The sequence below is a fragment of the Callithrix jacchus genome, chromosome 1 (genome assembly GCF_049354715.1).
Source record: "Callithrix jacchus isolate 240 chromosome 1, calJac240_pri, whole genome shotgun sequence".
Lineage (NCBI taxonomy): Eukaryota > Metazoa > Chordata > Mammalia > Primates > Cebidae > Callithrix > Callithrix jacchus.
Genome location: NC_133502.1, coordinates 45,372,946 through 45,387,437, shown reverse-complemented (window position 1 = coordinate 45,387,437; position 14,492 = coordinate 45,372,946). Strand labels below are relative to the sequence as shown.

At 33.9% G+C, this 14,492-nt stretch overlaps 1 protein-coding gene across 1 annotated transcript in view; it reads right to left on the bottom strand.

Annotated features, from left to right (window-relative positions):
• Nucleotides 1-14,492, bottom strand: part of KLHL1 (kelch like family member 1) — a 436,959-nt gene that overhangs the window by 293,699 nt on the left and 128,768 nt on the right. Inside the window, exon 2 of the mRNA XM_002742615.4 lies at nt 6,240-6,422. Coding sequence (XP_002742661.1) covers nt 6,240-6,422 — 183 coding nt within the window. The remainder of the gene's footprint in view (nt 1-6,239; nt 6,423-14,492) is intronic.

Genomic DNA, 14,492 nt, shown 5'->3' with positions numbered 1-14,492 from the left:
TTGAGATAGAATCTTGCTCTCCTTTTTAATATTTATTTTTATTTTTTGAACAGAGTCTTGCTCTTTGCCAGCCTGGAGTGCAGTGGCAGGATCTCGATTCACTGCAATCTCCACCTTCCAGATTCAAGGGATTCTGCTGCCCCAGCCTCCTGAGTAGCTGGAACTACAGGCACGCACCACCATGCCCAGCTAGTTTTTGTATTTTTAGTAGGGATGGGTTTTCACCATCTTAGCCAGGATGGTCTCCATCTCTTGACCTCATGATCTGCCTGCCTCGGCCTCCAAAAGTGCTAGGATTACAGGTATAAGCCATCAATCCCAGCCAGTGGTTTTGAACCTAACTTTATCTCGAATGCCTGTAGCACTGCTCATCACATATCCCAGTAGCATTTCATTATATCTAAATTAATTTAAACTCAAAGTTTTCCCACTGATATATTTTTTTAAATTTATACTTTCCTGTTTCTAATTGGTATACTTCCAGAGTTGAATTTATGAACTTCCAAAGTCAAAATTATGAAATTATCACTGTTTCTTTCTACTTTATATTGTATATCAAATACGATGTAAAATCCATTTTTCTCTTTGAATGTGTTGTTGCCCTCTTTAGAGACACACCCATGTTCCCAGGGTCAGTGATGTTAGTACCTAACAGCACCTAGATGCTCCTGTTTTTCCCAAGAACTTGACTTGGCCTAATAGGAGCTCCTTATTCCCAGGGAGTTTATGTGTTTCTGTTTCTCACACTTCATCCTTCAACTGCCACCACCTCTCCTGGCTCTCAACCTGTGAGTGGATCTTAAAGTATTGACTAGAATCTGGATAAATCCTTGCTTTGGGGAGTGGCTTATTCTCCAGGAAGTCATATGCAGAGCTTCCAGAAAGATAAAGATGAAGCAAATCTTCATCCTTGGTTTGTTCCTTCCTCTGCCCTTTCCTGCTTCTGTTTCTTCTGAGGTCAATCTTTAAATCCATCATGAACACCAGGTTCCAGCTCTATTATGAGGGAGCCTACGCTTATGATACCATCATTCAAAATACTGCTCAGTTCATCTTTTATGTTCATATAGTCTTCATTTCATGCCTGGATAAACCAAAACAGCTTCTCAGATCATTAGTTTCTGCTGTGTCTGTCTTTTGTACATTTTCTAAAACCATACCATATTTCAAAGCTACCTTTTCCTAAATTATGATAGTCAGTCTATTATGGTTGTTAAAATCATTATTTCTGTACCCAGATTGCATATATTTGAGTTCTAATTTCACCAAGTACTGAGTGGATAACTTGAGTACATTTCAAATTCTTTCCATACCTCCATTTTCTATATTATAGAGAAAAGTGGGAAATTCAGATTTTTCTGTTTCTTAAAGACAAAATGAATTTGTAAATGCAAACCACTTTAAACAGGGCCTAGAATATAATCTACATGGTGAGTGTTAACTATCATCGTAATCATCATGACTAACTCATTTATGTTATTTCCCTCCTCAAGAACCTACATTAGCTTCTAATTAAACATTCTATTTCAAATAAAAACTTAGCTACTGGCCCTTAAGGTCTATCATAATCATCTTTGTCCTATTTTTACAGTTTAATTTCCCAGTTATTTCCAATATAAGCTCTATTTTCACCAAGCAATTATCCTTGTAATTTTTGCAAACAAATTATTTAGTTCTCTATTTTTTCTGTATTTTATCTTTACTTAAAATAGCATGCCATTTCTTTTCCACTAGGCTTACCTCACACTCAATTTCTCTGAAAACTTTTATAATACTCTATTAATATTTATAATGCTCTATCCATATATTATTCATTTCCTTATTTGATCATGTCTTGCACTTGGAATTAGAACCATATTACCTTACAGTTATTTGCAACTATAATAATTTCCTTAATTATCTTATAGGTTATCTTTAACTCCTCAAGTATTTTGAAAACTCTATAAGGAAAAGCACTATGTTTTATAATCATTTCGCATCACCAACAGGCCATAGGCCAATGCTACAGTACATTTGATAATTGCTTATTTTAATTAGTGCAAAGAAAGATGCTTTGTGGACTGCTGAAATTCTATTATAGACATAAGCAAAGCATTAAATTGATATGCCAGTGATCAAGATAACAAAAGTTTTTCAGCCTCACTAATTATTTTTTCTGAACTTACTACAGAGAATTTTTATACTATCAAACTAAGTGAGAGATTTAAGTGGGTGGATGATTTAGTAAAATGAAAGAAATGCTATTCCTCTTCTATTAAAGATAATCAATGTAAATAAATTTTCCATCATAGAGAAGCAACACTATTTGCTTCTCCTTAAGCTTGTCCTTTGCTTGTCCTTAAAGACAATATTTAGTTGTACTAATCAAAATATAAGAAAAGTATTAAATGTGTCTATTTGTTTATTAGTAATAAGATGATTATGCATGATAAGTCAAGAGCTAATTTTGCATTAATTAGATTTGTTTCATCATGGAAATGTATCAATAAAGTGGTACCAAGTACCTGCAATGATTCACAACAGTGCTTGTTCTTTTTAAGTGTCACACAATATTTATTCATATTTGTTTAACTTAGAATCCTAAGATGTATATTGCTTATTAAATACTTAGTATGAAAGTTTTAAACTATGGTGTTAAAAAATTAATTGGGAAGACATTAGGCTGAGACATTTTCAGGGTTTTATTTTCTGCATTAGCAAAGCAAAAACCGACTCAGAGTAATTTAAACAGTCAGAAACCACCAACTAGTCTCTAACAAGGCTACTCCTCCCCTTTAACCAAATATTTTCTTTATCCCATTTCCACAAGTGTCTTATATAAACTTTACCCTGGTCTTCTTTAGATGGGGCTCTGAACAACTTGTGTTATCATGCTACCTGATTCATGAGTTGATGTTTGCTCAAATAAATCCTTTAAAATAGTAATGTGCCTAAGTTTTTCACTTAACAATGTAAAAAAAATATAAAACTTTATTGAATTGAGTTAGCCATACTGATTTTTAAAAACTATTTTTTTGTATCCTACTTAAGAAACATAAAGATGATTGATAACAATGTATTTAATATATTCTAAATCTATTAAATATTTATATGTTCAGAATAATGCCTATAAAAGTTAGACTCCCACACAATAATAGTGGGAGACTTTAACACTCCACTGTCAATATTAGACAGATCAACCAGACAGAAAATCAACAAGGATATCCAGGGCTTGAACTCAGACCTGGAGCAAGCAAACCTGATAGACATTTACAGAACTCTCCACCCCAAATCCACAGAATATACATTCTTCTCAGCACCACATCACACCTACTCTAAAATTGACCACATAACAGGAAGTAAAGCACTGCTCAGCAAATGCAAAACAACTGAATTCCTAACAAGCAGCCTCTCAGACCATAGTGCAATCAAGTTAGAACTCAGAATTCAGAAACCAACCCAGTACCGCACAGCTTCATGGAAACTGAACAACTGGCTCTTGAATGTTGACTGGGTAAACAATAAAATGAAGACAGAAATAAAGAAGTTCTTCGAAACCAATGAGAATGAAGACAAAACATACCAGAATCTCTGGGACACATTTAAAGCAGTCTCTAGAGGAAAATATATAGCAATAAGTGCCCACATGAGAAGAGTGGAGAGATCCAAAATTGACACCCCATCGTCAAAATATTGGCAAGCCGATTGCAACAGCAAATCAAAAAACTTATTCATCATGATCAAGTAGGATTCATCCCGGGATGCAAGGCTAGTTCAACATATGCAAGTCTATAAACGTAATTCACCACATAAATAGAACCAAAAACAAAAACCACATGATTATCTCAATTGACACAGAGAAGGCATTTGACAAAATTCAACAGCCCTTTATGCTAAAAACCCTCAATAAACTCGGTATCGATGGAACATATCTCAAAGTAATAAAACCTATTTATGACAAACCAACAGGCAATATCATACTGAATGGGCAAAAACTGGAAGCATTCCCTTTGAAATCTGGCACTAGACAAGGATGCCCTCTTTCACCACTCCTATTCAGGATAGTACTGGAAGTTCTAGCCAGAGCAATCAGGCAAGAAAAAGAAATAAAGGGTATTCAAATAGGAAAGGTGGAAGCCAAATTGTCTCTATTTGCAGACGACATGATAGTATACCTAGAAGACCCCATCACCTCAGCCCAAAAACTCCTGAAACTGATAAGCAACTTCAGCAAAGTTTCAGGATAAAAAAATCAATGTGCAAAAATCACAAGCATTCGTCTACACCAATAACAGACTTAAAGAAAGCCAAATCAAGAACGAACTGCCATTCACAATTGCTACAAAAAGAATAAAATACCTGGGAATACAACTAACAAAGAATGTTAAGTGACCTCTTCAAGGAGAACTACAAACCACTGCTCAACAAAATCAGAGAGGACACAAACAGATGGAGAAACATTCCAGGTTCATGGTTAGGAAGAATTAATATCGTGAAAATTGCTATACTGCCCAAAGTAATTTATAGAATCAATGCTATCCCCATCAAGCTACCACTGACTTTCTTCACAGAACTGGAAAAAACCACCATGAACTTCATATGGAACCAAAAGAGAGCCCGCATAGCCAAGTCAATTCTAAGCAAAAAGAACACAGCGGGGGGCATCACACTACCGGATTTCAAACTATACTACAAGGCTACAGTAATCAAAACAGCATGGTACTGGTACCAAAACAGAGATATAGACCAATGGAACAAAACAGAGGCACCGGAGGCAACACAGCATATCTACAACTATACAATCTTTGATAAACCTGACAAAAACAAGCAATGGGGAAAGGATTCCCTATTTAACAAATGGTGTTGGGAAAACTGGCTAGCCATGTGCAGAAAGCGGAAACTGGACCCCTTCCTGACACTTTACACTAAAATTAACTCCAGATGGATTAAAGACTTAAATATAAGACCTGGCACCATAAAAACCCTAGAAGGAAACCTAGGCAAAACTATCCAGGACATAGGAGTAGGCAAGGACTTCATGAACAAAACACCAAAAGCATTGGCAACAAAAGCCAAAATAGACAAATGGGACCTAATCAAACTTCACAGCTTCTGCCCGGCAAAAGAAACAGTCACTAGAGTGAATCAGCAACCAACAGAATGGGAAAAAAGTTTTGCAGTTTACCCATCTGACAAAGGGCTGATATCCAGAATTTACAAAGAACTCAAACAGATTTACAAGAAAAAAAAAAAAAACAAGCCCATTCAAAAGTGGGCAAAGGATATGAACAGACATTTTACGAAAGAAGACATATATAAGGCCAACAATCATATGAAAAAATGCTCATCGTCACTGGTCATCAGAGAGATGCAAATCAAAACCACATTGAGATACCATCTCACGCCAGTTAGAATGGCGATCATTAAAAAATATGGAGACAACAGATGCTGGAGAGGATGTGGAGAAAAAGGAATACTTTTACACTGTTGGTGGGAGTGTAAATTAGTTCAACCATTGTGGAAGACAGTGTGGCGATTCCTCAAGGCCTTAGAAATAGAAATTCCATTTGACCCAGCAATCCCATTACTGGGTATATATCCAAAAGACTATAAATCGTTCTACTATAAGGACACATGTACACGAATGTTCATTGCAGCACTGTTTACAATAGCAAAGACCTGGAATCAACCCAAATGCCCATTGATAATAGACTGGATTGGAAAAATGTGGCACATATACACCATGGAATATTATGCAGCAATCAGAAATGATGAGTTTGTGTCGTTTGTAGGGACATGGATGAATCTGCAGAACATCATCCTCAGCAAACTGACACAAGAACAGAAAATGAAACACCGCATATTCTCACTCATAGGTGGGTGATGAAAAATGAGAACACATGGACACAGAAAGGGGAGTACTAAACACTGGGGTCTATTGGGGGGAAAAGGGGAGGGCCAGTGGGAGGGGGAGGTGGGGAGGGATAGCCTGGGGAGAAATGCCAAATTTGGGTGAAGGGGAGAAGAAAAGCAAAGCACACTGCCATGTGTGTACCTACGCATCTGTCTTGCATGCTCTGCTCATGTACCCCAAAACCTATAATCCAATAAAAAATAAAAAAAAAAAATAACAAAAAAAGATCACTTAAAAATGTGAATACTTATTTCTGTACTTGTGAATATAATATTCTGCAATATGTATGCTGGTCTGTCACTTTTATACATGAATGCATGTTTCTAGTAGAGACAGACTACCGTACCTATGTGCAGGTATCTTTCGGTTTCCAACAATCAGGATAACATCACAAAGTTGCTGCTGCTTCAAGTAACTTTCCATCTTTCTGAAGGTTTGCTCAGCATGATGAACGGCTTGATAGAATTCTTCAGAGCTACTGGAGTCCAAATCACTTTGAGGTGTCACTGAATGGCCCGTTGATGTCAGCCTATAAACCACACACACAAAAAATAATATAGGGATTTATAAAGAGCCAATTATCTAGAATAATGTACTGCTTGTTATCATTTTCTTAGAGAAACTAATATATCTGTGTTTATTTTTATATTTTTTAATGCAAGTACAACAAATAAAGGTCATTAATCCATTGTAAGTTAAGAGATTTGCTCTAGGAAATAATAAATAAATGGAAAAGTTCTTTTTCCTTGTTTTAACAACTGGCTCTTGAATGTTGACTGGATAAACAATGAAATCAAGGAAGAAATAAAGATGTTCCTTGAAACCAACAAGAACGAAGACACAACATACCAGAATCTCTGGGGCACATTTAAAGCAGTGTTGAGAGGAAAATTCCTAACAATAAATGCCCACATGAGAAGCAAGAAAAAAATCTAAATTTCGTTGTAAAAAAAGGTTTAAAAACAATCCAGACCATGATTTTTTTATTTATAATGCCTGACATAAAGGAAAAAAATAGTAGGTCTGTAAAGAAACTGAACACAGTAAGAAAAACAGACAAGAAAAACAGTCTCCTAGTGCTACAAATATGTTTAAATATATGGATCACAATTAGTACTTAATCAATATAAAAATAACTTTCAATCTTTTAATACAGATAACAAGCTGGATAATTTCAAGTCATGTGAAAAAAATCAAACAGAAACAAATAAGGCAAACAACAGCTTAAAATTTTGATAGACAAAATGAACTAGTAGATAAAGTGAAAAAAATTATGGTATAAAAATAAATTAATAGAAAACACTCAAACTAAGTTACTGAGATAAAAAATGAAAAACAAAACATTGTAAAATTATAATATTCATGTAATTTATATATTTTGTAATTTTAAAATAGAAGGGAGAGATGATGGGACCAAAGCCATCTGAAGAAATAATGGCCAAGAATTTTTAAAAATGTGACAGTTCAGGAAGGACATTCAAGGTAATTGGACTTAAACACGCTTTAATCATATGGAACCACCTAATACGCTTATGTGGAAAACATAACATTTAATTAAACCTCTTCCTCTTTAGACACAGAACCAAAGCTATGCAAAAAAAAAAAAAAATTGGAGAGTCTTACCAGTATAATGTAAACAACAAAAAAACAACACATTATTTTTGAATAAGAAAATATATAATTGATATTATTTCCAGAAGATGTGTTTGTGCACACTGAAAATCCAAGACAATCTACAGAGAAGCTTACTAAATTCTAAATCCACTGCAATTATGTGTGTTCTCTGTTACCTACAATATTTATCTACACAATATGGTTATTTTAATCAGATTTTACAAGTTCTCCTTTAAATATATGAAATTAATACAAATTTTGCTGTACCATATGTTTGCCTTTCACAAGATTGCAAATTACACCCCCGGAATATGGCCACTTCTCAGCATATATTTTAAGAATTCAGGCTCAGGCACATGCAGCAAGAACAGCAGAATTCTTCCACATGTTAACACACTGAATAGAAAAGTCACAACATGCATTGCAGGGTGCATTTTAAGATTTAGAATGAACATAATATTGACTCACAGGTACAAAAGACAATTAAGTCAGGATTTGTAGGCTTCCAAATAGACCAAAACTGCCTCCAAAAGAAACCCTGACACTTCGGGTCTGGTACACAAACTGCATGATTAGGGTTTAAAATTCAACATATTAGAAACACCTCTGAAGAATGGCTCCAGATTAGTTTAAATAAGGTTTGAAATAAAAGCTCTGTACAAGTGTCTATTAACCACAGGTTAAATAAAATATTCTGGGCAGAATTTTTTATACCTCATTAAGATTTCATAGTTTAGGAAAAGTTATTAAGAAAATTATTTAATTTACTTTGTCTTTAGTTGTCCAAGTTGTGGGGGGTGCACTATTAAAGCAAAGCATGAGATAAATAGAACTGAAATATACAGAAAAGAAAAGATGGAAACAGCTTGGTGAGACCCTGGAAGATGGGGTGGAGGAGGGGGAAGGACATAGTTTTTGAAGAGTTATTCAAAGTCAGAAAGTTAATACTGTCAAGATAGTGCCTTCTTTTACCTAATCTAGCTATCATAATCAATCTCAAATATAATACAGATTTGGACCTTTTCTGACAAATTTGAAAGCAATTTGAAAGAATGGGATTAAAAGAACAGAGTTAGATACCAGGTTCAAAAAATTATTGTAAGTTCCAGCTCTTTCATAGATTTTTTTTTCTAAAACTTCTTATGCTTTAAGTCTCTTCATATGATATCTGAGAAGAAATTACTTCTCTTCAAGGTCATTGATCTGTCAGATAAATGGTTATGACTGTTTCACTTGATTTTCTCTCACACATTTCCTCATATATCATTTCATGACCTAAGACTTTAGTAGGATCCTTTCTCCTCAACCATATACTTAGAATTTTGAAATAAATTTTCACATCAGAACACTTATGATTTTTAAGATAATATGTATTATTTAACTTTCTTGTCATCACATATCCAACCTACTATTTTAACAAAGAAGACTTTAACATTTTAGAAAATTTACATTATGTCTTTACCACATTTTCTATAGATATTAAATAAAAACCAGACATTGGATTATTTTGCTATTTTTACCAATGTTGCATATCAGCTTAAAAAAATACTTGACAGTATCTTTCCAAACTGAAAGTCCCTAACACAGTGATCTGAAACTCTAACTTATCTTTATTTTGGCTCAATAGTATAAAGCTTGAAGTTATAAGAAATGCAATTTTAAAAGTACAATATGACTTCTTATCAAATTTAAAGATGTGTTTAAGTCTTCTTCAACCTAACATACATAAAAATAAAACAAATACAATTTGTTTGATCTGGGAAATTGAATATTTGTTATTTTCTAATTTTGAATAAAATTTTCTTTATCTCTTGAACTTCTCAAACCATAGTTATGATATTCTATTTCCTTTCATACCCACATCTTGAAAGAATTTCTTCATGTCTTAACTTTAGTTCTTGACCCTCCAAAGACTCCTTCATCTATTGCAATTTGATTTCTAGAACTACCCATCTAATGGAACTACTTCTGACAAGGACAGTGTCTGTCTTATTGCTATTTTTAGCTTATATTTTAATTTCCTGTCATAACTGATGAGAAGTGACCAGCATACTTTATTATTCCTGTGCTAAACAGTTCAGGACTCAATCAATATCTTTACTCTCTGTACCAAACAATTCTGAAGTGAAACATGTTTCCCTATTTTTTTATTGAACAATATTGGAAACAGACAGAAATAACTTAGTTACTTCCTTAAGGAAAGAGTTACTTCAGAAGAGTAGATTGTTAACCAATAACAAAAAATAGAAAACAATTACTCATGTGTTTTTACTTTATGACCTAGTGAGTGCAAATATAAAACCGTGATGTTATTATTTCTTCCCATTGCCAACCAGTTCCTCAGCCTTCAGTGGCTTCTTGGTCACAAATCCCTATCACACGTTGTAAGTTCCTGTATGATCTGTTGCTTTCTAAAATTTGTATGATCCTTCAAACCAAACTCTAATTTTAGCTACACTAAATAATTTCAATTTCTGCAATACGTCATACCACTTTCCTCTATAGTATTTGACACACATATATTTCCTTACCTGGAACCTTCACCACACATTGACATTCCCATGGCAAACTACTCCTTCAGAATTCAGTTTAAATATCACAACCTTCAGAAAGCCTTATATTTTTCAGTGAATTGTTTTATCTTTACTTTAAAAAATTAGATTCGGGGGGGTATATGTGCATTTGGCACATGAGTATATTGTGTAGTACTGAGGAGACAGCCGAATCTCAATCCTTACTGCTTGTGGGCTGGGGTTACCCTAATATGTTATAAGTAGGTTTTAAATGCATCTCTGCCATTTCAAACATTTTAGAAGTTCAATAACTATGTTTTGAATAAATGCATAAAAATCCTCTATGACAAGATGGTTTGGTCAGATACTAATTTTAGTCTGTTGTGTTTTTGTTTTGATTTTAGTTTTTACAGACTACACAAATGTGTTGCTCAGAATAGCTACCACTAAATAAACAAGCAATGGAATGTATACCCCAAAAGCTAACAGATGCCTGGCACTATTTAGTAAATGTTGGTGGTATGTTTAGATTTAGTTAATGTTGGTGGCATGAATTCTAAATTTTGAATATCAAATAGTATCCAGAGTTCATGAGATCAAATAAATAAACAAGACAGAAAATAACTGCTGTAACCAGAATACATACATTCTTGTACTTCTCTGGCAGTACAACTGTGTACATTATGACAATACTAAAGATTACAATAGATATAGTAAATAAAATACCTTTAAATCATTTAAGTAAATAAGATATATTAATTGTAAACAAAGATTTCTAGCTGACTAGATTCAAATTTTTTTTTATGTCAGTGACTAAGAGAAGAACATTTATGGCAAAATAAATATGAAAGCAGTTTTTTTTTCCTTAGTGATAAGGGTTAGCTTTTGAGAAAAATATTTTAAAGAACATTTTGTAATATCAATAAAGAAATCACTCTTACATACACAGTTCTTAGGCAAAGACCTGAATATAGTAAAAGATGAAATGACATGAAAACTTTTACTAAAATGAAAATTTTAACTATTTGTTTTAGTCCTGAAAATTAAGTGTATCTTTCATGCAATGTAGATATCTTTAGATTATATTTGCATTAGAGACATATTTATTCTAATTTTAAAAGATATTTCTGAGTAGTGGAAAACTATTTGTTATTTTCTAACTTTTAAAATAATGCTCACATATTTTATATCAGGCATACATTATTTTAAATGACATAAAGCTATTTTTACAAAAAAAATCAAAGTTCAAAAAGTGACAAAAAGAAAATAATACATCTAAGGAAATGCTAACAAGCTTTCTTCAAATAAAAAGAATGTAAACATAATTGTGATTCTGAAACTGAAATTATTATAGATAAGCCATATATAATTAGAATAAATGATTTAAAGACTATTAAAATAACTACAATAACTTTTTCAGAAAAGGATAATATAAATATGTGAATATTGACATAACTTTTAAATGTTGGAAGAGTATAAAGTATATAGTTTTTTTGCTTGTTTCTTTACTTTGCAATGAAAGTTTAGCTGTTATCAGTTTAAAATAACTTGTTATTATAAGGTATATTTTATGGTAACCTTAATAAATAAGGTATATTTTACCTTCATGGTAACTATAAAACAAAAACCTATAATAGACACATTAGAAATAAAAAGCAATAAATCAAAACATACTATTGAATAAAATTTCTTAACCTCAAAGGAAGACTGAAAGAGAGAACAAAAGTAAGAAAGAATCTTCCAAACAACCAGAAAACAGTGAGCACAATGGCAGTAGTAAATTCTTCCTTGTCAATAATTATCTTTAATGAAAATGAATTATTCAATTAAAAGACACGAATTAGCTGAATGGATATACTTATGCAACTAGAAGCCAAAAAAGAACAGAACCAACTATAATAGTTATATCATATACAATAGACTTTAAGACAAAAATGAAGAAAATATAAAGATGGCCATTATATGATGATAAACAGGTCAATTCAGCAAGATAATATAACAATTTTCATACTGGAAATCTTAGGCAAGGGAAGAAAGGATATTCAGAATGAAAAGGGAAACATTAAGTTGTCCCTGTTTGCAGATGATATGATTTTATATGTAGAAAACCTTACAGATTCCACCTCAGGTGTGTTAGAAATAATAAATGATTTCCGTAAAGTTGCAAGATATAAAATCAAAATGTAAAAACAGTCATATTCTTCTACCTTAACAACAAACTATTTGCAAAAGAAATTAAAGCAATCCCACTTAAAATATCTGTTTTAAAGATCCTAAAGATAAAGAGAATACAGAGAGTGCAAGATCCCTACAATGAAAACTACAAAACTGATGAAAGCAAATGAAGATGATCTTAATAAATGAAAAGGTATCTTATGTTCATTGATTAGAATAATAAATATTTTTTAAATGCTCATACCACCTTCAGAGATTCGCAGATTCAATAAAATCACTATCAAAATACAAATGACATTTTTCAAATAAATGGTAAAAGCAATCTTGAAATTTGTATGAAATTTATATGGTAAAGATTCCAAATATCCAAAGCCATTTTGAATAAAAAATAAACAAGCTAGAGGCATTACACTACCCGACTTTAAAATATACTGTGCTCAGTGTGGTTTCTCACATATAGTCCTAGCACTTTGGGAGGTCAAGGCAGGAAGATCTCTTGAAGCCAGGAGTTTGATACCAACCTGGGCAACAACGTAAGACCCCATCAAAAAAAAAGGAAAGGAGAGGGGAAGGGGAGGGGATGGGGGAAGGGCAGGGAAGGGGAGTGAAAGGGAGGGGAAGGAAGGGGAGGAGAGGAGAGGAGTGGAAGGGAAGGGAAAGGAAGGGAGAGGAGGGGAGGGGAGGGGAAACGGAAAGAAAAGAAAAGAAAGGAAAAGAAAAGAAAAGAAAAGAAAAGAAAAGAAAAGAAAAGAAAAGAAAAGAAAAGAAAAGAAAAGAAAAGAAAACCTGGGTTGGGCTTAATAGTAAACTCCTGGAATCCTTGCTACTTGGGAGGCTATAGCAGGAGTGTCACAAGTCCAGGAGTTAGAAGCTACAATGAGCTGTACTCACATCACTGCACTCTAGCCTTGGTGACAGAGCAAATCCCTGTTTCAAAAATAAATAAATAAAATGAACTATATTACAAAGCAATATTAACCAAAACAGCATGGTACAGGCCTAAAAATAGATACATCGACCAATGGAACAGACTAGAGAACCAAGAAATAAATCCATGCATTTATGGCCAACTAATTTTTGACAAGGCACCAAGAATCCACAATAAGTGATGCTTGGGAAACTGGATATTCAAATACAAAAGAATGAAACAACATCCCTAACTTTCACTACTTAAAATCAACTAAATATAAAGTCTTAAATATAAGACCTAAAACTGTAAAATTACTAGAGGAAAATATAGGGGAAATTGCCTAATGACACTGGTCTGGGCAAGGACTTTTTTGGATGAGATCTCCAAAGCACAGGAAACATATGTAAAAATAGACAAGCAGGAATAATACAGGAGTTAAAAAGAAATTATATAGGCAGAAAGTGAGGGTAAGGATGTCCTTGATAATGTTTCCATTTTAATAAAAAGCAGCCCCAAATCATTTTTTTCCTGACAAAAAGCAGCCTGCAAAATCAAGCTGCATACATAGATAAGCAAGCTGGAAGCTTGCACAGGTGAATATTGACAGCTGTGACAATAGAAAAAGGCTAACAAGAGGCCAGGCATGTTCATCATGGAAGATCCGTCTTCCATTTTCATTGCCATCCACCTAGACAGAGCAGACAACAAGTGCGTCAGATAGAAAACCTATTTGCATAACAAAATATTAGGGTGGGGCAGCCAGCTTTTTTAAGCTAGGTAAATGTCACACCTGGTCCAACTAATCTTTGGGCCCTATGTAAATCAGATACCACCTTCTCAAGCTAGTCTATAAAACCCATCCACTTCACTACAGGACTGGAAGACCCACTTGGGCACTCTTCTATCTCTGCAGGAGAGTTATTTTCTTTTCTTTTCTTTTTCTATTAAACCTCCACTCTTAACTTTACTTCATGTGTGTCTTAACTTTACTCCATGTGTGTCCTTGATTTCTTTGGCATGAGGCAAGGGACCTCAAGTATTACTATAGACCAGTGATGCCACTTCTGGATTATGACAACCTAAGAACTTCTGAGCAGGCCAGGCACAGTGGCTCTGGCCTGTAATCCCAGCACATTGGGAGGCCAAGACAAGTGGAACCCATGAGGTCAGAAGTTCAAAACCAGGTTGTCCAACATGGCAAAACCTAGTCTCTACTGGAAAAAAAAAATACAAAAATTAGCCGGGAGTGGTGCAGGTTCCTCTATTCCTAGCTACTTGGGTGGCTGAGGCAGAGAGAATTGCTTGAACTTTGAAGACGGAGGTTGCAGTGAGCCGCGATTGTGCCGCTGTGCTTCCAGCCTGGGTGAGCGAGACTCCATCTCAAAAA